The 27,647-nt window shown below is 38.1% G+C and overlaps 1 protein-coding gene across 1 annotated transcript; it reads left to right on the top strand.

Moving 5' to 3' along the window:
* The first annotated feature begins 1,001 nt into the window (after positions 1 to 1,001).
* Positions 1,002 to 27,297, top strand: SLC25A47 (solute carrier family 25 member 47). The gene is made up of 6 exons (XM_034418469.3): positions 1,002 to 1,647; positions 18,442 to 18,485; positions 19,166 to 19,237; positions 20,352 to 20,534; positions 21,710 to 21,986; positions 26,741 to 27,297. The coding sequence occupies exons 1-6, from the start codon at positions 1,620 to 1,622 to the stop codon at positions 27,019 to 27,021; spliced, it is 885 nt and encodes a 294-aa protein (XP_034274360.2). The 5' UTR covers positions 1,002 to 1,619; the 3' UTR covers positions 27,022 to 27,297.
* Positions 27,298 to 27,647: the final 350 nt, after the last annotated feature.

Here is a 27,647-nt window from a genome sequence, read left to right as displayed (position 1 = left end):
AGATTCGAACTTACGGTAATTGCAGACAGCTGGTGTTAATCACAATGCCTTTAGTCTGCTGAGCCACCAGGCCCTGATGGCCATTCTTCATTTTTTAACCTCTGTCTGGCCAATGATGCAATCACTTCTTAGTGAAATACATACTTTATTTACATCTCTTCCAGCAGCTAAAAGCACTGATCCTGTGGATTTGAGCTGAAACTAGTTACAATTTTTTTCTAATAATACAATCTTTGCAACTCTTTCTATGGGGTGGGGATGGGAAGATATGCACATGGTGTATTAACTAAGATATTAATGGGCCATAGAGTACAGACACAAACTAGATGCAGTAGGTTAGAGATGCTTGTAAGGTACATTGGACACAAGAACTCAAATGACTCTTCAGTCAAAACCAAGAATCTTAGGAGAAACATATATCATGAGACACTTCTATTCATACTTGGCAAGAGGTACAGAAGAAAATGGACCAAATGAGAAGTAACCTTGTTAATCACTAACTTAGAATGGTTAAGTGTTAACTGGACAAAGCTATTGGTTAACTGCATTTTGATACTCTTTCTCAACTTACCTTCTGATTTCAGGCATGATTCCCAGTGCAATTGTCTTACACGGAATTGTCTACGTATATTGGGCATCTACCAAGAGGCTAGGAAAATTTCTCACAGCCAAATGTGAACTGCAACATCCATAATTGCATGCTTGTAATTGGGGTTCTAACAAAACTGGAGGGCACCAAGTTGGGGTAGACTGGCTTAAGGCAATTTGTCTTTTAAAGCAAAGTATCTGAATTACTTGCCTTTTTAGCAATTCACTGCATGAATCAAGCTATTATGGTTTATAAAATGCAGTTTATAATACAGTATACTGTGTGAATCCATCCAACTGTGCCTTAGAAAATAAACCATAATTGCAAACTATGACTGAATGCAGTAATCACTAAATCAAGTAATCCATTCATTTGGTTTAGTACTGGCTTCACTGAATGAATATTTCATAGAAAAACGGTATTTCCCAGACTTACTGCTGAAATAACTGATGTAGCAGTTTGGATCCCAGGCACCCAGAGAACTCTAAACATGTGCTCAACAGAAGCTCCCTAACAGATTGAGAGAGAGAGAGAGAGAGAGCGCGTGCGAGAGAGACAGAGAGAGAGACACACACACAGAGACACACAGAGAGACACACAGAGACAGAGAGACACAGAGAGACACACACACACACAAAGAGAAGCGTTTCAACCACAGATTCAGCGAGTCAAGAAGCAGGATTTAACTTTTTAAGTTAAAAGACTTCGTATCCATTATCTGGCCTGGTTCAACTCAGAGTTAACACTTCAATTTGCAGGGCAAAAGGCACCAGAAGAAAGGTCTCTGTCCTTTGTAACAATTGCAGCTGGGTGCTATGACGTTATGAATTCCCCATGTTCCGGGGACAATTTCTAAATTCTGATGATATACCTCTTTCAATTCACCTTCAGAGAGAAGTTCAGAGAGCTGGTGCTGCTGACTTCAGCACCTATTGTTCAAGAACTTCCTCCAGAGTCCTCGTTCCTAGAAAAACAGATTTTTCTTCAAGTATTTTTTCCTGGATGAGCAAACACAGCTGACTTGGTGCAGATGGACTTCGTTGCTGGAGCTATTGGAGGTAACAAATAATACGGTGGTATTTTGATGAAGAAAAACAAATGTCCTTTGATATCATGGGCATATCCCAGCATTAGAGTTAAAGAGTTTTGGGACATACAGGAGTGAGAACTTAATCAGGCAAGAAGTTAGCTGAAGATAGTAGCAGATTTGGGATTAGTGTCAACAGTCCTTCTACATTTGATTCTTTAATATGATCATGTATTTCCTTTCTAATGTTACAGACTAGCATTGTTTCCCACACAACCATACATTACTTCAGACATTGTCTTTGTTTTAGGTTTTCACCTTTCTTTTTGAGGCTTTGATCAACTCCATCTGATGTTTATTTTCTTCATTCCCCCCCATAGCCCTTTACTCTTTTAAATATACGTATTTAATTCACAATTCAATTCTTACTGAATTGAGCAAGATACTTAAACATATTTCTTTTGCAGTGTTTACTAATTTTTTTATTTTGTCAATAATAATTCAAAATCCACCTTCCCTTCCATCCTTATTAAACAACCTATTCTCACTGTGCTCCATTTTAAGTTTCTTTCTTTTAATATACTCAAGTCTATTCTGTCTAACAAAGTAGGTCACAGCATGCATTTAAACATAGCCACTTTCACTTCTTTAGACAAATATCCATTTCTCTCAATAGGTCACGTATTGTCTAGCATTTTTCTAATAATATTTGCATATTTTAAAATTTCTTCAAGTATTTCCCCATATTGTTTCACTAGCCAGCTGTTTCACTGGCTTCAAAACAGTGGGTGCAACTGAATAATCCAAGCCTGATCCTTTTCATTTGTGTGTAATGCATGCAAGGCACATTTTTAAAAAAAACAGAGTTTTGACAGCGCGTTATACCTGCCATTTTGAATAGAATAGAATAGAATAGAATAGAATAGAATAGAAGAGAAGAGAAGAGAAGAGAAGAGAAGAGAAGAGAAGAGAAGAGAAGAGAAGAGAAGAGAAGAGAATTCTTTATTGGCCAAGTGTGATTGGACAAGGAATTTGTCTTAGGTGTATATGCTGTCAGTGTACATAAGGATAATAAAATACATTCATCAAGTATAAAAAGATACAACACTTAGTGATAGTCAAGGTTATTAATAAGCGATCAAATCGTACTAGGAAACAAATAAAAACAATATAATTGTTTACAATATAATATACAAGCAACATAGATGCCCTGTTTTTTACGGTTCTATTTTTTTTTTACTGTTTATGTATAACTTGCGAATCATTCACTTCATTTCTCCTCACAATCACTGTTACCTAACTCTTCCACACATTACACTAACAAAGAAAAGTACAATAAACCTTCTCACATTTCTGAATGACCTGCTAAAGACCATTTCCCTTGCTCAAAGAAAGTACAAACTGATTTTTTCATGTTTTGCTCACCGTCTTCTCTCATAACTTTTTTGATTAAAATTCTGCCCAAAACCTCCTCAGCCATACTTAGCAAACTCATCCTTTTGCAGTTTTTCCATTGCATTCCTTTTTGCTACTTTTCCCTATATAGACTGGAACCATAATGCTATTTTTTTTCAGCGGCCTAGGCATAATTGTCACACACATTAAACGAATTGCTTAGGTATAAACAAACTGCATGACTACTTTAGCCTTCTTCCAATTATACCATCTGCATTTCTAGCTTTACTGTTTTTCACTTTTTTATCATTCCCATACTAAATATCTCTTGCACAATATCCTCACTTCAGTTTCATCCCAAATAACTCCATCACATTTATTTTTAATTCTTCACTCTGCTGGAGGCTTCTTTTCATCCGAAAGATTGAACTGCATTTCAATTGACCATTGAAGTTAAAATGAAAGTTGGTTGCCCTCACCATTGTTTATTGGTACAATACATTCATTATACGTTGATGAAACGTGTCCTGATTTGTCCTCGTGAAATCAGGCTGTGCTATAAATAAGGCTGGATTTAATTATTTCTAATGTTTTACCACTATAATTTGTAAGGAAGTTTTTGGGGAAAAATGCATCTGATGCTGTGATTTCTGGAGAGGGTGGCATGTATATCAATGAAGAATTTAACCAATTCTGTAAAAGTAGAAATGTTATTCTGTAAAAGCAGAAATATTCTTGACCAATCTATTCAATGTTCTGGCAGCTACTTTTTAGCCTTTGCTCCACTCTTTGCTCCACTCTTTTGGCTTTCTTTGAGACATTACCAGTTTAGTACTTATTAATGCAGGCTACAGAATGCCATGGTTCAGTGCTCCGGGACTGCATGATTCAGCAGATAAGAAGAGTCTATGTTTAAAAAATGTGAAAGAGTGAAGAGCCCTGGTAGCACAGCAGACTAAAGTACTGTTATTAACATCAGCTGCCTGCAATTACTGCAAGTTCAAATCTCACCAGGCTCAAGGTTGACTCAGCCTTCCATCCTTTCTAAGGTAGGTAAAATGAGGACCCGGTTTGTGGGGGCAATAAGCTGCCTTTGTATAAAATATACAAAAGTATGAAGGCTATTGCTTAACGCATTGTAAGCCGCCCTGAGTCTCCAGAGAAGGGCGGCATATAAATCAAATTAAAAAAAAAGTGAAAAAGTTAGATTTTTTTTTTACTCTCCCAAGCAAAACCTATGACTGAACTTTAGATATTCACTTTCCTTATTTATGCTCAATAAGGCTAAGTCAAGGTGATATTTTAAATATTTATTTTGGAAAGAATTTTTTTTTTTGCAAAGCTGAATATGTATATGGGTTATGACTTTACAGTCAAGATGGATCAATGGTGTTGAATCCTACTGAATCCAAAAACTGTTGCCAATATATCCAGAATTCTGTGCTATCCTAAGGAATGCCAGATATCAAAGACTCATTTGGATTATTCTAGGACAGATTAGAAGTATCTCCTTTTCCATTTTTACTTTATTTCTGGGTGAAATTAGGAAAATATATGTTGAAGTGATAGTGACCCAAGAAATAAAGAGGGAATATTTGATATAGGGCATGCCAGTTTGGTGTAGTGCTGTCATGGCAAACCTATGGCATGCATGCCAGCACGTGCACCATCGCCAGCTGCTCTTCTGGTTTCTGGTGCGCATATGTGCACATGCGCACCAGCTGGCCAGCTGGTTTTCACACGCACTGGAGTGCCAGAAACCTGAAGACCAGCTGGTCTTCGGGTTTCCAGCGCTCCGGTGCGCACATGTGTGTTCTGGTTTGGGCACTCAGTGCCAAAAAGGTTCGCCATCACTGGTCTAGTGATTAAGGCAGTGATGGCTTACCTTTTTGCCATCACGTGCCAGGAGCTGGGGGGGGGGTCACACGCATGCATGGCCACATCCATAATTTTATGTGCCCTGCCCCACGCATGCGTGCATGACCCCCTCGCTTTCCCCCCGCTCCTGGCATGCAATGGCACGATGGACCTGGTAGTCACACTGGAAGTTGGCAAATGGGTCATTTCCGGCCTCCGGGGGGTCTCCAGGGGAGTGGGAAGTCTGTTTTCGCCCTCCCCAAGCTCCTAGAAAGGCTCTGGAAGCTGGGAAGAGAGAAAAATGGGCCTTCCCCACCCCCACCCCCTGAGGCCCTCTGGAGGCAGGAAACAGACTGCTTCTCTATTTCCAGTGGGCCCAGAAGGCCCAAAAATCAGTTGGCCGGCACGCCAGACCTGAGCTCGCGTGCCCACCAATATGGCTATGTTAAGGTGACCAGATTTTAACATTGGTAAAGAGAGACATTGTGGGCGTGGCTTATTTTGTGGGCGTGGCTATCTGGTCATGTGACTGGGTGGGCGTGGCTATCTGGTCATGTGACTGGGTGGGCGTGGCTAGCTGGTCATGTGACCGGGTGGCCATGGCTATGTGTATAGGGTAAGGTGAACAGATTTTAACATTGGTAAGAAGGACACCATTGTGGGCGTGACTTATTGTGTGGGCGTGGCTTGGAGGCCATGTGACTGGGTGGGCGTGGCTAGCTGGTCATGTGACCGGGTGGCCATGGCTATGTGTATAGGGACTACTCAGAGGGCTGAAAAGTCATTTCTGACAGGTCCTCACACTTTTGACTGGTCCTCACACTTATGACTATCCTCACATTTATGCCCGTGCAGTATTCTTAACAACCATGTCACTCATTTCACAACTGCTTCTCTTCACCATGGTGACAAGATAGGGCAAAAATGTAAAATGTGAGGACAGTCGTAAGTTCGAGGACTGGTCAAAAGTGTGAGGACCAGTTAAAATAACTTTTTCAGCCCTCTGAGTAGTCCATATGCACAAAAGGATTAACCAGAGGGCTGAAAAAAGTCATTTCTGACAGGTCCTCGCACTTTTGACTGGTCCTCACACTTATGACCATCCTCACATTTATGCCCATGCAGCATTCTTAACAACCATGTCACTCATTTCACAACTGCTTCTCTTCAACATGGTGACAAGATAGGGCAAAAATGTAAAATGTGAGGACAGTCATAAGTTCAAGGACTGGTCAAAAGTGTGAGGACCAGTCAAAAATAACTTTTTCAGCCCTCTGAGTAGTCCATATGCATTAAAGGATACAGCAATAGAGAGGGATGAAGGAATGGAAATTAGAGTAGGAGTGAGGGTAAGAGAGGGAGGAAGAGAGGAGGAGAAGGAGAAAGGAAGAGGAAGTAGGGAGGAGAAAAAGAGGGTGGGGGGAAGAGAAAGTAAGAAGGAAAGAAAAGAGAGTGGTGGTAGGTTTGAGGAGAAAGATTGCTGTACAATAAAAAAGATGAAAGGGAAGAAAGCCAACCCCAAGCAAATATAAAGATATTAAGATTAAGAAAGAATTGTTAAACTTTAAAGAATAAAAGAGAACAAATATGAATAAATAGCAATAATTAGAAACACACATACAAACATACAATGTATTTTCTTTGAACAGAATATTTGGCTGGTTCACAAATTTAAACAGCGTTTAGTCATTTCAATTAAATTTACAATTTCTATATTTCCTTTTTGCCATATTTATTCCTCATCTATTTTTTTAAAAAAACAATATTACCCTTCATCCTCATCTCTAATCTTAATCAAATTCAATTTTTCCCTTCTATTCTATATTATACCCCTTCCCATTGTCATCTATTTTTATATCCATCCTCACATTGGTTAATTATGTAATTATGTAATACAGTTGTTTAATACAAATTCAACATTTTAATATAAATCAATTAGTTATATAACTATCTTTTTTGTATATTAATCAATATGAACATGAATATTCCAATTATTTCCATGCAATCCAATTTCTTACAAATCAATTAATTATATTTACCAATAATAATAAACCAAATAATTTCCCCCATATATTCCTCCAAACCACAACTTAACCATTTCTGCTTTCAACACAATATACAATTATTAATAGTATCTCAATTATTACAATTCCCTAGTTAAATAGAGCTTTTTTTCTTTTGTGTTTTAAAATCTTGAACTCTCCTCTTTTGCCCAAAATTTCCCATTGTTTGCAGTTTTGTACCTACCTTTTTTGGTGAGGAAAAAGAAAAAGAAAAAGAAAGAAATCTCTCTCTGCCTCATTTTGTCACCTTGCAGGTTTAGTTTCGCTTTCGCCTTTGTTTTCAGTATAGCTAGGGGGGGGGGGGAAATCTGCTCCAGGAACTTTTTGCAGCTTTTTGCAGCTAATTAACCTAGCGGAAGCTGTTAACAGGGGCTGTTTTTTCTATTTTTGCAGACATGGGTCTATTCATTTTTTTTTAACACTGATCAGCTGTAGGTCGGCCCTTTGAAGCCCCGCGGCAAGAGTTTAAAGACTTTTTTTCCCCTCTAGCCATCAGCGGGGATTCAGGAGGCAGCCGGGAGTCAGGAGCAGAATGAAAAATCGGGACTTTTTTAAAACGCCGCGGGACGCGGGACAAATTGCTCAAAAGCGGGACTGTCCCGCCAAAAGCGGGACGTCTGGTCACCTTAGGCTATGTGTGCCACTTGTGGCACGCGTGCCATAGGTTTGCCATCACGGGGTTAAGGCATCAGGCTAGAAAATGAAAGACTGTGCATTCTAGGTCCACTTTATGCATGAGAGCCGGCTGGGTGACTTTGGGCCAGTTGTTCTCACTTAGGCCAACCCATCTCACTGGGAGTATGTTTGCTGCCATGGGTTATTTATAAAAAATAACAGTGGGATAAAAACTAACTAACTAACTAACTAATTAACTAACTAAAATGCAAATCATTTTTTCTATAAAATGTTTTACAAAACCACATAAAAAAACCATCTCTGGATACATATCAGGAGACAAAAATCTATTTGTCAGTTTGAAACAATTTAAACTCAGCATGTTTCCCTAAAAGAGAAAAGTCCCTTATCTTTCCCAGTTCAGAAGTTCTCTCACTTCCCCTTTTGGCTAAATGTGGCATTTATTTATTTTTTACATTTTTATCCCACCTTTATTTACAATAACATTCTAAACCACATTACATTTTCTACCTTATTTGCAACTTACCTAAGGGTGAAATCCAGCAAGTTCTGACAGGTTCTGGAGAACTGGTAACAGAAATTTTGAGTAGTTCGGAGAACTGGCAAATACCACCTCTGACTGGCCCCAGAGTGGGGTGGGAATAGAGATTTTGTAATATCCTTCCCCCAGGAGTGGGAAGGGAATGGGGATTTTGCAGTATCCTTCCCCCTGGAATGGAGTGGAAATGGAGGTTTTGCAGTATCCTTTCCCTGCCACGCCCACCAAGCCACACCCACAGAACTGGTAGTAAAAAAATTTGGATTTCATCACTGCTATAGACCATAGGTTCCTTTTTAACTTACTGAAATACTTGTCTAAATATGCAGAAACCATGCTAGGCAGGATTCATAAACTTCAAACTTAGCCTTTTTAGTCACAGATATTCATAATATTTTTCCTTTATCTTATAGTGACAGAAGACATATATGTTGAAACTAAGTTTGTCTCTGATTAGAATATTTTCATTGGCAATATTCCATTGCTTTAGGATTACCATGGCAAATTAAATTAATTACATAATGTGGAAAGATACTTGTAATGCAAATGAATGTGGAAAGATATTTGTAATGCAAATCAGTCTGCCTTTATATAACATTTTACAAAGCTGTTGAAGCAAGATCAGTCTTAAACCTCAGAGAATAACCCTACTCATTCTCAGTGCAGTCTAAGTCCGATTTAGAACAACTTACATTTATTGTAAACTGTTTGCAAAAGCAGCATAGTTGGTGCTGCTGATTCTATCATTGGATGCAGGCAAGAAGACAAAGCTCTATTTTCTATTTGAAACAATTTCCAATTATACCCTGAGCAGATCCGATAGTGGAAGGGAAAGTTTTCTGTGCGCCTAGCAACGTGGCCACATTGTCGCAGAAGAGAATGAATATTTTTACTGCAGATCTTTATTTCAGTGCTCAGCTTTACCATGGGATATTTTGCCAACCGGAGAAATTATAGCCACCTCATATGTGTGTTGGCTACATGTGTATAATTACATTGGAAGGGTGTTTATTAACTGGCTTCCTCTTTCATACTGGGCTAATACTAACACACAATACTAGTGTTTCTTTTTAAAACAATCATTCACGCTCATAATAAAACAAATATTTCTTAAGATGTCTGGTACTCAGGCTACCACTGGGAAAAACAAGGGCAGAACACGCATGCATAAATTCCCCATATGATGCACGAGCTCCTCCTCTGTAAAGCTTGGAGGTGTTGGAACAGCAGGCAAAATGAAACAAAAGCAAAGACAAAGAAACCAAGTATATGAATGCTTATGCAACATGTGATAATGAGTGATTCAGCATGGGCGTAGTCTGGTGGGAAGAGGAAGAATGATTTTCCCATCTATGCCATTCATGTGGCCCCCTGCATGACTGTATCCTTTGATATCTCAGATATCCTTGTATTTAATTTATATTTATTAGAACACAGAATAATAGAGTTGGAAGGGACCTTGGGGGTCTTATATCAGACATTTTAAGAAATCTTTTTTTTAAATTATGGGTACCGTATTTTTCGGACTATAAGACACACCGGAGTATAAGACACACCAAGATTTCGAAGAGGTAAACAAGAAAAAAAAGTTTTTGCCCTCCCCGGGCCCCAGGAGCACTCTGCAGGCCTCCCAAACCCTCCGTATGTCCTGTTTTTGCAAAAATGGGCCCGTTTTTAGCAAAAACAGGCCCTGCAGAGTGTTTGGGAGGCCTGCAGAGTGCTCCTGGGGGCTGGGGAGGGCAAAAATACCCTTAGTTTTGCGAAAAACAGGGCCATTTTTGGCCTCCCAAACTCCCCACACATCATGTTTTTGCCCTCCCCAGCCCCCAGGAGCACTCTGCAGGCCTCCCAAATCCTCTGCAGGCCCCATTTTTGTGAAAAACGGGCCTGTTTTTGGCAAAAACGGGACACGCGGGGCGAAGTTTTGGGAGGCCAAAAATGGCTGTATTCGGTGTATAAGACCCACCAACATTTCCACCCTCTTTTGGGGAGGGGGGAGTGCATTTTATACTCTGAAAAGTACGGTACTTGTTCATTATGAGTGTCTTCATTCATTTTGACTCTAAACAGCTTGCATGATTGCTTTAAAAGGAAGCACTGATATTGTGTGCTATTGGTAGCCTAGTATGGAAGAGGAAGCAGGTTAATAGAGACCACTCCTAAGGCAATTCTGTACATGTAGCCAATCCCCTGCTAAAAGCAGAAGGCCATATACCATTCAGGATAAATGGCAGTCCAGTCTTTTCTTGAAAACCTCCAGTGATGGAACCCCACAACTTCTGGAGGTAAGCCATTTCACTGATTAATTGTTCTCTCAGGAAATTTCCTCTTATTTCTAGGTTGGATCTCTCTTTAATACTGTTCCACTCAGTACTTCGTGTCCTGCTCTTAGGTGCTTTGGAGAGTAAGTTCCCCCTTTGTGACAACCCCTCAAGTACTGGAAGACTGCTATCATATCACCCCTAGTCTTCATTAAACTAGACATACCTAGTTCCCTCAATTGTTCATCATATGGCTTAACCTCTGGTCCACCCCACTACCAGGGATAGATTTTCAGTACTGAAAACTCCAATTTTCAATGCTTTTAAATACACAGATAATTCTCCATTCAGTTACATAAGAACTGAGAACTGTTAACAAAGGTAACATTTCAAAAATCCAAATCCACTGTGTTTCAAGACTTTCATCCCTTGAATATATTCAGAATGCCATTTTCCCTAGAGAAAATATTATCTTGAAATACAGTAAAAAAAAATAAGTATCAATGTGGAACATACTGAGAAAATATCATGGAAGTCTCCGTTTTTTGTACTCCAAATAAAAATTGCAGTACTGTGGCCAGGAAGTGGGGAAGGAGGAGGAGGATACTTCCCTCCAACTGGGCACCAAAAACTAAAAGGGTGCCCACTGGGACATGTTGTAAGGGTTAAATAGAGCATAAGTTTCTGTTTGAAGAGTGTTCACTGACTTAAAAGCTCACTGCAGGATCAACTGTAAATTATTTTAAAAATGCCAGGAATGCAACAGCTTAGCAGCTCTGAGCTAAATGGCTGCTCTGGGCAATTACTAGAAACTGGAAGGGATGGGACATAGCAGGCCATGCAGCCAATTTAAACTGGGGCTGCTCCTAGAATGGCACATTTGCTCTGAAAGGCTTAAGATGGCTCAAGTTGGAAAGTTTAAGTTTTGAACTGAAGCTGGAAAACACGGACATGGGATATATTTGTAAAGTGCTGGGAGTAAGAAGTAGATGATAGCATTCTTTTTTACAGCCAGGAAGTGGTGATAGGCCTATTCAAGAGATGGGCCAGAGAGAAAGGACAGCTTTGCTCTAAATCAGCCTAACCTGATGCCCCCTAGTTACTATTTATAAGAGGTTCACTGCTTTAGCTATTGGTTATGTTGCCTAAGGATGGCGGTAAGTTAGCCCAACTTCTAGAGGCCATCAGTTCAAGAAAGCTGCTGTAGACAGATGTCAGGCTAACAGCTCTGATATTCAGAACTGGAAATATTACCATTTCCAGTCCTTGCTATATAACAAGTGACACTGTTAAGGGAGATTGCATTAAATAAATATCTCAACTGCATACTTATAGCACATATAACAGAGTAGCAGAGTTGAAAGGAACCTTGGGGATCTTCTTGTTCAAGCAGGAAACTCTACACTATTTATATCAGTGCACCCCAACCTTTTGAGCACCAGGGACCGGTTCAGTGGAGAGAGGTTTTTCCACGGATTGGAGAGGATGTAGTTTTGTGTGCTGCCTGCATCCCGCAGATGGCACTTCGCTTGTTTGCATGGATCGGTTTCTTATACATTGACCATTTGTAGTTATGACAGTGATGAAAAAATATTTTTGCAACCAATCATAGCATTTATAACCTTTAAAGGTGTGTAAAAGAAAGAAAAATTGAAGTAAGTTCATAAACACAGTCATGGTTTCACTTAGCAATTACTTCACTTCATGCCCGAATAATGGATCCCAATTGTGATTGCTAAATGAGGACTACTTGTATTAAGCAGCTGTTGTTTGAAATTGATCAAGAATTAAAAACCACACTTAAGGGAGGTCAGGATGAATATGTGCCTGGTTAAAAAAAAAACACCTTGAATTTTTGGAAGTAGAAAACCAGTCAGAATAATTACAATGATTTTATTCAGGAATTCATTTTTTCCTGTTGAGAAATTATATAGTTAGGGAAATGACAGAACTTGCAAGAACCTATCCTATGCAGCTTGATTTGCATAATTATTAGTTCAGGTTAGAGTTCCTTCAAAACACTGTGAAATATCTCTGTTTGTTATTTTCTATTTCTTCAGGTTATGTGGTTGAGGGACAGTTATTTTGATCCTCAAATAACTGGTTTATCTGGCCCATTAAATGTCACATTTTGATTATTTGACATTAGGAATTCCCTCTAAGTGTGAATAGGTTAGAGTTAGACATGTATTGCTGATGTAACAAATTTTCTCCACTGTTGTACTTCCCCACATACTCTCTTAAATCTTTGAACAAAAGTTGCAACTGCAAACTGTAAGACTAACTCTCCCCATCCCCACCAATCTGTTTTAACAGGTTGAAGTCTGTTCAGGTTTCAGTTTGTGGTCCTATATTGCAAGCATCATTACCAAAGGATTACAGGAAAGAGGAACCTCACCTCTTCCACTTCTTCTTCCCAGTCTATTCACTCAATTTCTGTGAAACCTTTAATTAGATATATTTCCAAAATGGTGGCCAGCTGGGAGAGGCAAGTATCAAGTCACCCATTTCCAGTTAGTCAAGGAAAGTGCTAGTAAACATATACTCTGGGAACAGCTGAGGATTTGAGCTATCTCCATGAATGCATCTTGCTTGACAGATAGAAACAAGAAGATGAAAGTATATTATCGCGCTGGAGAAACTCAAATAGTACTTCCAAAAGAAGGAATATTATGGAAATCCCGAGCTTTGGCAAAGTGAAAATAAAGTTGTGGGTTGGGTTTCTTTCTAAAATTACATTTGGAAGAACTTTTAAAAAAAGAGAACAGGGACAGTAATGTCTATAGCAAACCACAGTATTGCAAAAATGAAGACATATCATCATCACACAAATGCTGCCTTTATGTACTTGTATCCCAAAGTCTGATGTAAGTATGTAGGTCACAGCATTTGCACAATTACACAGTCATATTTATCATTTGGCCCCCTTCCCCCTGTTTCCACATATTCAAGAACAAGGAATCTTAAGCAATAGGCTCACGTTGACAGATTGATAGCATGGTTAGTGTTAATGCTAGCAAACCTCAGTTTATAGACATGTGGAAAATAGTACAATGTCTTAACTAGAAATATACTAAATAATCTCTAAACATTTATGCTCAATCTACTATCCACTTGCTGAATTTGGATGGACAATTCATGTTCTTTGTTCTAATGATTCTTTATCTTAAGCCAGACATGGATTGAGCAACTCTTCAAGCAGAGAACATCAAACAAATGACTGTAAAAATGACTACAGTATAAGGAATATTCCACCTGGCATTGAATGCCTTGAATTAAAACCATGTACATATAAAAAAGACAATTGAAAAAATTAGATTCAGAATTTATTTTTCCTCTCTATGACGTTTCTTGTTGCATATATCTAAGATATTATGATAAGAAAGCATCTGTCCTAAAACCACACTTTATTTATATCTCAACTCTTTCCATGAGAATGTACACAAGACATCTCCCCTGATTCTATGCCTACCATAGGCGGATAAGGCAGGTTGGGTGAAAAACGGTGACAAATTATCCTTCACAATTGTGAAGAATGTAGAATTAATATACATTAATTAATTAATGTAGAGATCTGACAAGGATTTTTAACATCTCCCTGCAAACGGCCAGTGTTCCATCATGTCTGAAAGCATCCACTATCATTCTAGCCCCGAAGAAAACATCAATAAACAGCCTGAATGACTATAGACCCATTGCACAACATCTGTAGTGATGAAGTGCTTTGAGAGACTGGTTCTCCAACACTTTAGGTCATGCCTTCCATCAAACTTCAACCAATATCAGTTCGCCTACAGAGGAAATAGGTCAACAGGCGATGTCATTGCTACTGCCCTTCGTACTGCTGTAAGCATGGATGAACTGCTACCAGTTCACTCCTGTTTGGGTGAACTGGAATGATAAAAACTACTGGTTCAGGCAAACTGGTAGTAAAAAAATGCTTTAAAAAGTAAAAAAAAAAGGTTCCTACGATTACAGCTGTGCCGTGTGATTGTTGGAACCTATTTCTTTACTTTTTTAAAGCATTTTTTTGCTACCGGTTCAGGCAAATAGGTAGTAAAAAAATGCTTTAAAAAAGTTTAAAAAAGGTTCCAATGATTGTGCGGCACAACTGATTGTCAATCATTGTCAATCAATCCAGTCGTTGGAACCTTTTTTTTTACTTTTTTAAAGCATTTTTTAACTACTGGTTCGGGCGAATAGGTAGTTAAAAATGCTTAAAAAGTTTTTTTAAAAAGGCTGGCCGTGCCCACCCAGTCACATGACCCACTAAGCCATGCCCACCAAGCCACGCCCACAAAACCAATAGCAAAAAAATTTGCATTTCACCACTGGTAGTGAGTCATCTAGAGAAACCTGGGAACTATGCCAGAATGCTTTTCATAGATTACAGCTTGGCTTTTAACACCATTTTGCTGGACATCCTCATCAAAAAGTTGACTAACTTGAATTTCCCTTATCTCACCTGTGATTGGATTAAAGACTTTCTGATGGACCAGTTACAGTGAGAGCTGGATCTTTCACATCCTCCTCCCTGAAGCTCAGCACTGGCTCTCCTCAGGGCTGTGTGCTCAGTCCCTACCTGTACTCGTACACATACAACTGCATATCTTCTGATCCATCTAACGTGATAATAAAGTTTGCAGATGATGTCACCATACTTGGTTTTATTATAGGAGGAGATGAATTAGCATACAGAGAAGTCCAGCAGTTATCCACATGGTGCTCAGAAAACAACTTGCATCTAAACACCAGCAAGGCAAAGGAGATGGTGTTAGACTTCCGGAAACAGAGAACCTGCCCCAGTCTACATAAAGGGGGGATGTTTGGAGAGGGTCTCCTCTTTCAAATTTCTGAGAGCCTATCTTAGCCAAGATCTCACCTGGAAAAATAACATGATCCAGGTGGTCAGGAGGGCTCAAAAGAGACTGCATTTCCTTAGGGTCTTGTGAAAAAATCAGGTGGAACAAAGACCGATGACTTCCTTTTACCGGTCTACGATAGAAAGCATCTTTACATATTGTGTTAGGGCATGGTATGCTGGCTTGACAGCTGTGGACAGAAAGGCATTACAGAGAGTGATGACCACAGCACACAAAATTATGGGCTGTCCCCTGACACCATGGACAAAATTGCCAAGACCAGCTGCCTCAACGGAGTGAGGAAAATCCTCAAGGATGATTCACACCCTCGTCAGCTTTTGTTTACTCTCCTATCATCGGACAGGAGATATAGAAGCATAGCCAGCTGAATGATCAGGCTGAAAAATAGCTTTTATCCATGGGCTATCAGACTTCTGAACGCAACATACAGAACGATTAAAACTCAGACAACACATTTTCTGAATAGTTTTTATCCCAGAGCTATAATTGCACTCAACAATGAACTAAAGGGCCACCATCAGTGAGCTGCTGACAGTATTGCTTGGTCTGTTGTGTGGATGTTTGGGTGGTTTATGGGTGGGGAATTGTGGTGGGTGGGAGTGTATTTGGGGATTGTTATGTGTGTTTGACCTGGTCTTTGGGTGTTAAGTGAATTTCGTTGTATGGGTACACTGTGTATACACGTACAATGACAATAATAAAGTTATTATTATAACACCACAATTAGGTTTAATATGATAGACTTGCAGGGCCAGCGCAACGTGCAACATGTTCATACCAATGTAATATAATATAATGTTACATACATATACCGTGTTTCCCCGAAAATAAGATCCTGTCTTATATTTTTTTGAACCCTGAAATAAGCGCTTGGCCTTATCGCCATGCGTCAAAAGCCCGATTGGGCTTATTATCAGGAGATGTCTTATTTTGGGGGAAACAGGGTAGGTAAATGGGAATGTGTATTAGTTATTACTTATTTGGGTTTAGGGATTCTATTTCTTTCATTTATTGAGTTATTGAGATGTATTTTGTGTTTGGGGGGGGGCTGCACCAAGGGAGGCTCATTCAATTTCATTGTACACATGTTGTGCATTGGCAATAAAGGTTTGATTTGATTTGATTTAATTTTGTGGTCAGGGACAGAATGAATGAGACAATAAGGGGGGAGTTGCAGAAAAGGTTAAGAGTTCTGAGAAAAGGGAAATGTGAAATAGAAACACAAAATAACTCTGCTTTCATTTTGTTTCATATAAGATAAGGCATAGAAAAAGTTGAATAGGCCTTCAAGATTTTGATATGCTACTATTAAGGCACATCCCTTCCATACTGATTTCTTGACCTGACCTTCTTCAGTGTGCTTACAGTAGTTGAATGGAGATAAAGACCTACGTCTTCCTAGTCCACATCCAACACTTCAACCACTACAGTTTTTGAGTATGTTTCATAGTATACACCTACTTAAACTGTTAATGGAAAATAGAAAATTCACTCATGGATTGTATGACTTGTTTGTTTTTCTTCTCCAGTTGTGGCAGCAGCTCAAATTTTTCAGACCCAGAGACTATTTTGAGCAATAGAAATGTCTGATGGTGGCCATATTTGGAGTATGGAAATCTCTTGAGACTGTTTAAAAGCTATATAATTTCTGTCATTCAGGGCATACTAGAAAAGGTCAATTGATATCTAGAACAACAATTTTATCAAGACCAACATGGGCTGTATTTTTTTCAATTTTTGCCTTCTTTCATTTATAGTTTATGCTTGGGCTGTCTTGTATTATTATTTCTGTTAGCAAACTTGGTACTCCTTGAGGAGAACACAGTATATAGCAAGGAGAAAATATTCCCATGATTCATCAGATTCCTAGGTATGTGAAAGTAGAACATCAAGCACAAACCACAAACCACAAACACCTACACCCCCAGAATAAGCCAATAGGAATAGAGTAGGCTCAATAGTTGCTAGAAGGCATGGCACATTAAGTGTCAACTGAAAAATGAAAATGTACCTATGATAGAAAAGTGAATTAGCTTGCTTCAGCTCTAAGCAGAAGGTTCTGTGCCGATCCAGTTGTTGTTAAACTATAGCTCTCATCAGCCTGATCATTGGCCATTCTGGCTGGTGTTGATAAAAGGTAATAACCATCAACTTAATTTGTTTTAATCCCAGAAATTGAATAAGGAAAGTTGTGGGTGCAAAGTATTCTGCATTCTTCGTTGTGGATCTAGAATATTAATTTCCCGGAGAAATGTTTTGAAAGAAGACCTGGCTATTTAACATTTCTTCATATGCTAAATATTTATAGGACACATATAATCAACATGCAGAATCAAGAGTCACGTCTAAAAGCTTAGATATATTTTTATTTCTCTGACAATGTTTTGCTGAGACTAATCTAATCATAGAACACTGCAGAAAAAAGAGAAAAAATGCCTGCTAAATAAAAGCAAAGGAATGGCAGCTAAAGAGGAAACAGCTTTACAAAATCCAAAGAAAAAACTGGGAATGGAATAGGAACATTTTGCACTGAAATTCTTGATTGCAGGATCTTTTTGTATTTTTTTTAATATTTGAATTTGCTAAATGAACTACCACAAGATGTCTGCCTTTCCACCATTTTTTCATATTTATTAAGCACCAGTATTTACCTCTAGTACAATGCATAGCATTTTTTTGTTTCTTTGTTAAGATTTCCCTTTCCACCAGGAATTCAAGGTGATGTATTGCTTCTCCAATCTGAGGACGTTTACACTTCCCATCCGCATTGTATATTTTTTCCTCCTTTCTCAAGTCAGTTTCAGAGTTATGAATATAAGTTTAATGCATGATAAATTTAAGACAAAGACAATCTTCACAATCTGGCTGCAGTAGCTTTTGTATCAATACTCAACCCCAGGCACATTCTGCAGTGCATTTTGGGGATGCTCACATCTAATTGTATTTTGCTGTACAAATTGCATTGTTGGGTTTGGGTGGGGAAAAGTCTTAACTTTCATAGTCCATCAAAAAGTATATACAAACAATAATTTCAAAGCAAGAGGGAGGGATTTGGTAAATGTGAAACATGCATGGGATGGCTTGGGAAGCTTTAACGTGGTAGCTTGAAGAATGTGGTCTGTCCTCTGTGGGCTTGAACGTATTTAATTATAACACTCCCCAAACAAATTCACATACAATTATCTGTTTCAGGTGGTGTTAGTGCTGCAGTAGGTTATCCATTGGATACAATAAAGGTATGTCAGCCAGTTTCTTAAAAGTACTATTTTGTGTATAATCCCTACCAGTTGGGAATCTGTGTAGGTTTCTTCTTTGTGACTGAGTTAGCACTTTGTGCAGCTGATGCTTTGCTTAATAAACTATATTTTACAATCCACTGTGGGTGGGTGCACATAGTGTGCCAAATCAAAAGCAAACAAATCATATAATGGTTTATCTCATTGTGTACACAGTTTTTTTTTCTTTTTCAGGTAAAAGCCCTAGGGTGAGTTAAAGAATTTAGCAGAAGGATTTCCAAAGTTCACCCTCCTAATCCTGTCAGAACCATAGCAGACAGTTACAGCTCTGTTACTTGTGGTTAACTGACCTATACATGATTCTGGGTTTATAAATTGATGCATCACATTGAATTATAAACTTCCTCTGCCCATCCTACATTTTCACAACATGCTAGGCCAAAATGTGGTTGGCTAATTAAAAATGTTCTTGGCTGGTTTGGTGTGTTGCATAAGTACTGCTTGAGCTATAGATCTCTACTATTCTTCTTCAAAAACAAATTTTCTGCACCTTTAACTAAGATAACATTTTTGTTCTTATTTTTCGTAAACAAAATGTATGTTTCATAAAATGCCCAATTGTGGTATCTCTGTTTATACATTTGATGTGTATTGTGGATTGCTTTACCTTGCTTTGGTAGGTGAGAATTCAGACAGAAGCACACTATCGTGGAATATGGCACTGTATCAGAGATATATATAGAACTGAAAGGGTATGTATATCTAAGAATAATAACTCTATCTTGATCAAAGAATCCGTTTTTTGCTTTATTACCTCTTAAAAAGCCTGACAATATTCCCACAAGGGAAATCTATAGATTTGCATGCAGTTTTTTTTTTTTAAAAAAATTTGATTTATATGCCGCCCTTCTCCGGAGATTCAGGGCGGCTTACAGTGCATTAAGCAATAGCCTTCATACTTTTGTATATTTATACAAAGTCAGCTTATTGCCCCCACAAACTGGGTCCTCAATTTACCTACCTTAGAAAGGATGGAAGGCTGAGTCAACCTTGAGCCTTGGCGAGATTCAATCTTACTTTAATTGCAGACAGCTGGTGTTAAATTACAGAGCTCTGTCTGTTGAGTTATCTAGGCTCCAGTTCCAGATAATTTTTTAAAAATAGCAAGCTAAACACATGGAAGGTGTAGGAAACTTTTCCTCTAGACCCCTTTTGACTTCAGTTTCCTTCAACTGCAGCCAGGATGGCCAATGATGAGGCATTGTAGAAGTTGTACAAGGACCCCAAATTTATTAAATGTAATTTCTTACAATGTAATATGTAGCTACATAGAAAGAAGATAACATGCGGCATTGCACTAAAGCCTATTTAGTGCAAATATTTTACCTGGCTGTTTTTTGTGATTTTCTGTTTAGCCAGCTGAGTGACTTTGGGTCAGTCATTCTCTTTCAGCCCAACTCATGTCACAGGTTGATGTAGGGAAAATAGGAGGAGGAAGGAGTATTGTGTGTGTTTGCTATCTTGAGTTATTTATAAAAATAATAAAGGTGGAAAAAAATAATATAATATAACTATGTGTGCCTACAGCTTTTTTTTTTTTAACCTTGCCTAGCAACAAAAACTCAAACTATTAAGCCATGGGTGTCTTATTTGATTGTGTCACATGATGTATCGTAACATATCACAATGTTTTTGCCTTTGCGGAGCCAGGGTGGGTGTGGCCTGTGTGTGACGCATCCGGCCCATGGGCTGCCAGTTTGACAGGCCTGTATTAGGCTGTACTCAATGAGTTTCTTACAAGGAATCTTATGTTTTTTATTCTTCTATTCTAAAAAGACGTTTCACTCACTTTTCTGTTCCATTCAGGTGCCAGGTTTCTTCAAAGGCATTTCAATGACGGTTTTAATGGCATCACTGATTTCATCATTTTCATTTGGAATCTACAAAAACATCCTTTATAGTATCTGTAGAATACGATATGGCTCTGCAGACAGAAAACCATCAAAAGTGGATATATCTTTTGCAGGTTGTGTTACTGGAGCTGTCCGGGTAGGTTAAAAAAATAATAATAATGTGGATAAATCTATCTGTGGGCTGATGGAAAAGGATCTGTCACCATCTCCTATTTATCTTCAAATCTTTAGAAGTGAGATGGACAATCTGTGGTCCCACGTTCTGCAGTTTCCAACTATTTAGATGCAGAGAAACTACAAAAGCTGCATTCTAAACCATAAAATACATGCAATATATTAACTTCCCTTAAACTAAAATAAATCAGAAAAATCCTTGCCCTTTTCAGGTATATGATCCAAATTTTTCATTATGAACCTCTCACCCCCCACCCCCGAAATATTAAGCTGGTCCTCCCTGCTACTAAAATGTTGCCTATTCCTGTAGACCAGTGTTTCTCAAACTTGGTAGCTTGAAGATGGGTGGATTTCAACTCCCAGATTCTGAGCGTTGAAGTCCACCCATCTTCAAGCTTCCAAGGTTGAGAAACACTGCTCTAGACTGTTACAGAAAATTTTCAGATATGCAAAATGGAAACATGACTGGAATATATGTTTTTCTTCTAGCCAGGTTTTCCCTACGTAACCAAGGTTTTTTGTAGCTCCAAGGCAACCTACCTTGGTTACGTAGGGAAAACCTGGCTAGAAGAAAAACACACATAAACCCTACGAAGAAGTAGGGTTTAAAACTTTTTCTTTATAGCAATGTTTCGACAGGCTCACAACCCTGTCATCTTCAGGCTCTTATCTAGTTTAGAAGCTGTGGGTGTGTTGCGAGGTCGGAGCTGTCACTTTTCTATGTTTGCTGCTGCAAACTATGTCAGCAGCAGCAAACATAGAAAAGCGACAGCTTCGATCAGTTTTAAGGTACTGGTAGGATTTTAGCTAAGGTTTTAAAGGACCTTGCAGAGTGCTCTGTAAGGATTTTTAGAAGATTTTAAGCTAGGATTTTAACCAGAATTTTAAACATTTTAACTAACTTATTTAACATGATGCGGGAAAACACCCGAGATTTTAATTTTTGGCATATACACACCCGCGAAAACTTAAGAAGACATATATATATATATATGAATATATTTTGGTCAAAAGGATCAGGTATGATACATGAAGTTGAGCTAGGGTCTTCCAAGTTGTGGGCAGCAAGATCTGATTCTAATATGTATCCTAATTCTAATCTATATTCTAACTCTAACTCTTAATTATATTCTCTAGGTTGTGCTAATATCACCTGCAGAAATAGCCAAAGTAAGATTACAGATCCAGAAAGAACCATATTACTTGATAGGATCATCTCACCCCTTTGACTCCCGACCTAAGTATCAAGGTTCCTTGCATTGTTTAAGGACAATAGTCAAAGAAGAAGGCCTTGCAGGTCTGTACAAAGGATCTTCGGCTCTGTTGGGCAGGGATTGTCATTCATGTGGAGCATATTTTCTCACCTACTCGGTCCTGTGTGATTGGCTTACTCCAACTGGTAAAAACGAACCAGGTATGTGTATTAAATGGGAATAATCTGTTTCAGAAGTTTTAGATGTCTGTCTTGCCTGTTGGGGTCATGATAAATGAATATATATTCATTTCTACCTTGCATTTTTCTTTGTCACCCTGTGGTATACAAACTTTTTAAAGCATCTTTAGGGATACTGGGATGCAGTGGCTCAGTGGCTAAGATGCTGAGCTTGTCGATTGAAAGGTCAGCAGTTCAGTGGTTCGAATCAGTGAATCAGTTCAGTGAGCTCCCGTTACTTGTCCCAGCTTCCGCCAATTTAGCAGTTCGAAAGCACATAAAAAATGCAAGTAGAAAAAATAGGGAACACCTTTGGTGGGAAGATAACAGTGTTCCGTGCACCTCTGGCATTTAGTCATGCCTGCCACATGACCATGGAGATGTCTTCAGACAGTGCTGGCTCTTTGACTTTGAAACAGAGATGAGCACCGCCCGCTAGAGTTGGGAATGACTAGCACATATGTGAAAGGGGAACATTTACCTTTTAAGATCTCTCAGATCTCTGCCAGTGTTTACATGGCCAAATATTTTTGTACTAGGAATGATTCCATAGAGGTGTAGGATGTTCCTCTGCCTGATCCCAGATATTGCAAATTCCCACATCCTACTTCCACAGAATTAAACAAAGCACTTTCCAAGGATGTCTCTTGGAGAACTTCAGAATCAGAATAGAGCTGGAAGGGACCTTGGAGATCTTCTAGTACAGCCCACCTCAAGCAGAAGATTCTAAACCATTTCAGACAAATGACTGTCCAGTCTCTTCCTAAAAACCTCCAGTGATGAAGCACCGACGATGTCTGAAGGCAAGCTGTTCCTCTGGTTAATTGTCCTCACTGTTAAGAAGTTTCTCCTCAGTTCCAGGTTGCTTCTCTCCTTGATTAGTTTCCATCCACTGTTCCTTGTCCTGCTTTCTGGTTCTTTGGAAAATAAATTGACCCCCTCCTCTTTGTGGCAGCTTCTCAAATATTGGAATAATACTATCATGTCTCCCCTAGACCTTCTTTTCTCTAGATTACCAAACCTAAATCCTGCAACCTTTCTTCATATGTTTTAGTCTCCAGTCCTTTAATCCTTTTAGTTGCTCTTCTTTTTACTTTTTCCAAAGTCTCAACATCTTTTTTGTAATGCGGTGACAAAAACTGGATGCAGTATTCCAGGTGCGGCCTTACTAAGGCTTTATAAAGTGGTACCAATACTTCACGTGATTTTGATTCTATGCCTCTGTTTATATTTAATCCTTCTTCTTTATATTTAATTTTAATCCCATTTTTTTCACAATGCTCCTTCGTTTTTATAAGTAGATGTTGCAGATCCTTTGCATATAAAATAGGGTAAAATAAGCTTAATGATCATTCACATAGATTACACAGGTTGTGTAACATTGTTAAAGTGCTTGTTACAAAATTCTGTTTGTACTCTTATGAAACTGGTTGACAGAGGCTGTGTTCTCTGATGTCATTCACCAGCTTTTCCTGCATAAAGGATTTTTTTTAAAAAAAGTTTTGTTCTCTTGAATTTACAGTAACTAATGCTGTGCATTTAAAATTTAAATTATTAAGTATGCATATATTTTGCAAAGGTTCATAATTTATTGTAAAAATTGACATACCGGTATGACTTTAAGTTTCCATATCTACCTGTTATTGAAGCAGCAAGAATTGTGCAAGGATTTTTCAAATTGTGATTTCTTTTCTTTTCTTTTTTTATTGGTGAGAACAAAAGGAAGTTGTATGAAGTGACATATAGAGATGGTGGAAGCATGGATGATTTACAAGCATAGAAAACTTTGAAGGGGTTTAGTAAATGGTGTTGATATAAACTTAGTTTAGCTGTTTTGGCCTAATATTGTTTGCCTGGAAAGGGAATGGGGTGAAGGATATGTATATGCTCAATAAGTGAGGGAAGAAGGCCCAAAGGCGCAAAAATTTTGGAATTTACTAAAGAACTGGCTGGAAGAAATTTTGTCAACAAATATAGAAGTCAAATAAGTTATTTCTTACTTGGAATTATAGAAATAAAATATAAGAAAGATACAAATTATTTATTACTGCATATACTCCCAGCGACACGAATAGCCTTCGCTCAAAAATGGAAAGAGAAAGATATTCCAACTGAAGAGGAAATATTACTGAAAAATTTTAACTGTGCAGAAATGGACAGACTCACTTTGGAACTCAAGGATAAAAGCGAAACTAAGTACTACAAAATCTGGGAATAATTTTATGATTGGATAGATAATAAGAGGGTAGCCAAGACAAATGTATAGTGTTAGAACAAAAATACAGATGTTATTATAGATAAATGTATGTTTAAGAGATAAATAAATATACAGAAATAAGGGAAAAAGTATTAATATCATATTATGTTTAAATAATGAACAAAGCTTAAGAACTATATGTTTATATGAGTATAATATTATTGTAAAGTGACGGAAGATGTTTGGAACCAGTGATATCATATCTATGTCCAATGTTTTTTTAATTTTGTATTATTAATAAAAAACGTTTTAAAAAATAAGCGAGGGAAGAAGAGGTGAAAAAGTAAAAAAATAAAATAGAAATCTTCAAGCAGCAGCCCTCATTGCCCCTCCTTAATTCTGGGGGTGATTTCCAAAATCATTTTAGATCTTAAGGAAAGAGCCTACTGTAAAAAAATGGATTTGTTTATTACTGTGCAAAGAAGCTCTCATCTATGGAAGTGAAGGGAAGGTACAAGAATTATAGGAGTAACAGCTTTTCTGAGTACGAGGCATAAAAAATGATTATTCATTATGGTAGGGAATTGAGTTAAGATTTCTTTTTTGCTTGCCTTAAGGGTTTTCTTTTGGTTCAACACCCTTGCTTGCTTGAGCAATACAATCAGCTGTCAGAAGAAGAATAAATAATAATTGAAGAGTTGGGTTTAAAATTGCATGGGAAGTATGATAGTGAAGGTGTGGACTCAGGTTGCTTCCCACTATTGTTACATTTACTAGTAGGGTTGCAGGGTCATTTTGGGTGCTTATAAACAAACAAAGAAATGAACAAATAGATAAATATTACTGCCCACCCTCTTCCTACTGTTGCCCTCCAAATGACCAGTTACCAGAATTTATCCAGCCAGCAATTCCAAAACACTGAGGAAAGGTTGACACTCTGGCTAACAACTTTTTATAGCAGATGACAAAACTGTAATAAAGTTTTATTTAAGGTTAAACTATAACAATTTGAGCCTTGAAGAAAATCACCAGATTCTCCCCTTATTGAAGTGTGTTGCCTTGCAGGGGGGAAAAACCTCTAATAATCTGGCTCTCACAGTATATTTGAATTTACATTGTAAACAGATTACTCAAATCTGTGACACAATCCTGTAGCTTATTTTAACAGAAGATGATAAAAATCAAAATGAGATGAAGACACTGAACTTTATTTGGAATTTTTCTGCAAACAACTCAGTCAAATGTAGGTAGTATTTGAAGAGGGAGGAAAACTACTGTCACATACTTGAAAAAGGGGAAGCATGATGATTAATAGAAGTAGAGAACGTGTTGAATGCCTCATCTTGTGTTTCACAATAGGAATGTCAGGCATCTTGGGCATGAACTATGGAAAGCAGGTCAAAAAGACATTATGACATTTTTATTCTAGCTATGTCCTTTTATCTAATAGTTCACTTATGGAGGGGTAGTTGTTTTTTTGGTTTAATATATGATACATGGTATGAAGAGTTATGTCAATGTAGCAAAGTATCTCAAATTCTTCTTAACATTCAGATTTGATTACAAGTGGTCATTCTATAATGTGTTTAAATATTGTTATTTATATGGTCTGTCCCAATATAGAGGATCCAAAGGGGCCACCCAGATGCCCTTGAAAAATGTTTGATAATCTCCATGAATTTGTTTAATTTCTTTTTGACAGCCATATCAGGCTACTATCATCAAATTCTGTAGTCACACAGTTCATGTTTGTGTGTTAGATGGAGTTTGATTCGATAATGAGGATTATCGAAGCCATTATCAGGCCTGGAAACCATCTTTTGCCTTGGGCCTTCAGGCCTGCCACATTTAATACTGTGGGAAACTGGGAGGGGGGATTGTATGGCGCACGGGAGATATATAGTCATAATAACACTCCTTTCTCAGAGAGTCAATGACATCTTGCCTTGCACCTAGAGGAGTGTGACTGGGAGGCATCTCCAGTTGGAATGCTGCATTGATTGGACCATGTGATGGACGTATGTGTGCAGGGGAAGGGACTTGGACTTTCTTTTGGGTGGGGAAAACCTGGAAGCTTTCAGATTCCGTTTTTCCCAGATGTGTCAATATGACATCTCTAATAAAATGGAACTCTGAGGAACTTCAAGCCTCGGAGTCTTCTTTCATTGGAGGTGTTTATTTGGAACCCTGAAGATTGAAGATCTTTTCTTTGCTTGGGAAAAAGACACAGTGGCTCATGTTTTGCCTTAAAGTGATATTTTATGAGGATTATATTAATTTACATAATGCTTTGTTTACCCAAAGGAAGATGACACTGAGTTTAAGATCATCCTCTCAAAAAAGATAAAAAACAAAAACAAAACTTGTCACCCTTCACTTCATTCAGCCAATATAAGAAACCCTCCTATGTTAAGGTGGGAAAATGGCTTTCTTTGAGGTACTTATAGTAGTGTTAATAGAAAGGGATATTTCTTTTACCAACATTTGGGTGTTTTGGAGTATTAATGATAAGTTACCCTATTTATACTTATGTTTACAGACCTGTGGGCTGTGCTTCTATCTGGAGGCTGTGCTGGTGTTCTTGCTTGGGGTACAGCAACCCCAATGGATGTCATTAAAGCCCGAATGCAAGCAGATGGTGATGGGCAGCGTAAATATACTGGACTATTGCACTGTGTCAGAGACAGCATAAGGGAAGAAGGAGTAAGAGTTCTTTTTAAAGGCCTTGGACTAAACTCGCTTCGTGCATTTCCTACAAACATGATGATATTCTTAACTTATGAAGCCGTTCTTAGGTTTGGGAAACATTTGGAGAAATGAAGATTTTATTTCAGCATTATTCCATAAGTGGTTGCCTATTTTTAAAGCCAATTTATTTAAATATTTTTTTTTCAAAACACTCTTGTTTAATAAATTATCTTTATGTTTGCATATTTCTGAATTGGATGTATGCATTAAAACTTTATTATGCTCTCAATAGCTTTTTTTGGTGTGTGTTTGTATAGAATGAGTGGAATAAATTAGGATGCTTTTGTTTATTTTATGAGCTATAATTACAAACAAGTTAATGAGTTCACATTGCTAGAACTACTGATCTTCTTGCAGGAGCTTCTTGTAGGAGCTGAAGGCCTACTGTAGCTCGTTCCTTTAATCAATCCAAGAGGGTCAGAATTGTATCTCAATTTGACTGTATTTTTTTAATTGATTAAATATGCTTTTAAAAATGATTCTTTGAAGATTAAAGACACTGTTAAAAATAAGATAACATGTCAATCGTAGTCTGAATCTCACCTAAGTTTAAAAATCATTGGAAGGGGAAGGGACAAGGGAGGGCTTGTTTACATTTAAACAATGACTGTGTTGCCTACTTCATTATGAGATGATGACAACTAGCTTCCTTGTCAAGGGAATTGTTTCTAAACCAAATAGTACGTTAATTCTTGACA

The sequence above is a fragment of the Pantherophis guttatus genome, chromosome 1 (genome assembly GCF_059756535.1).
Source record: "Pantherophis guttatus breed Tessera chromosome 1, ASM5975653v1, whole genome shotgun sequence".
NCBI classification, from domain to species: domain Eukaryota; kingdom Metazoa; phylum Chordata; class Lepidosauria; order Squamata; family Colubridae; genus Pantherophis; species Pantherophis guttatus.
The sequence above is the reverse complement of the archived record's forward strand: the minus strand, read 5'-3'. Positions and strand labels throughout refer to the sequence as shown.

Excerpts from the sequence above, each read along its gene's own strand:
- SLC25A47 (XM_034418469.3), top strand. The coding sequence starts at position 1,620 with ATGGACTTCGTTGCTGGAGCTATTGGAG. Across the intron at positions 18,486-19,165 it reads ATCCATTGGATACAATAAAG|GTGAGAATTCAGACAGAAGC; the intron begins GTATGTCAGCCA and ends TTGCTTTGGTAG. Across the intron at positions 21,987-26,740 it reads AACTGGTAAAAACGAACCAG|ACCTGTGGGCTGTGCTTCTA; the intron begins GTATGTGTATTA and ends TTATGTTTACAG.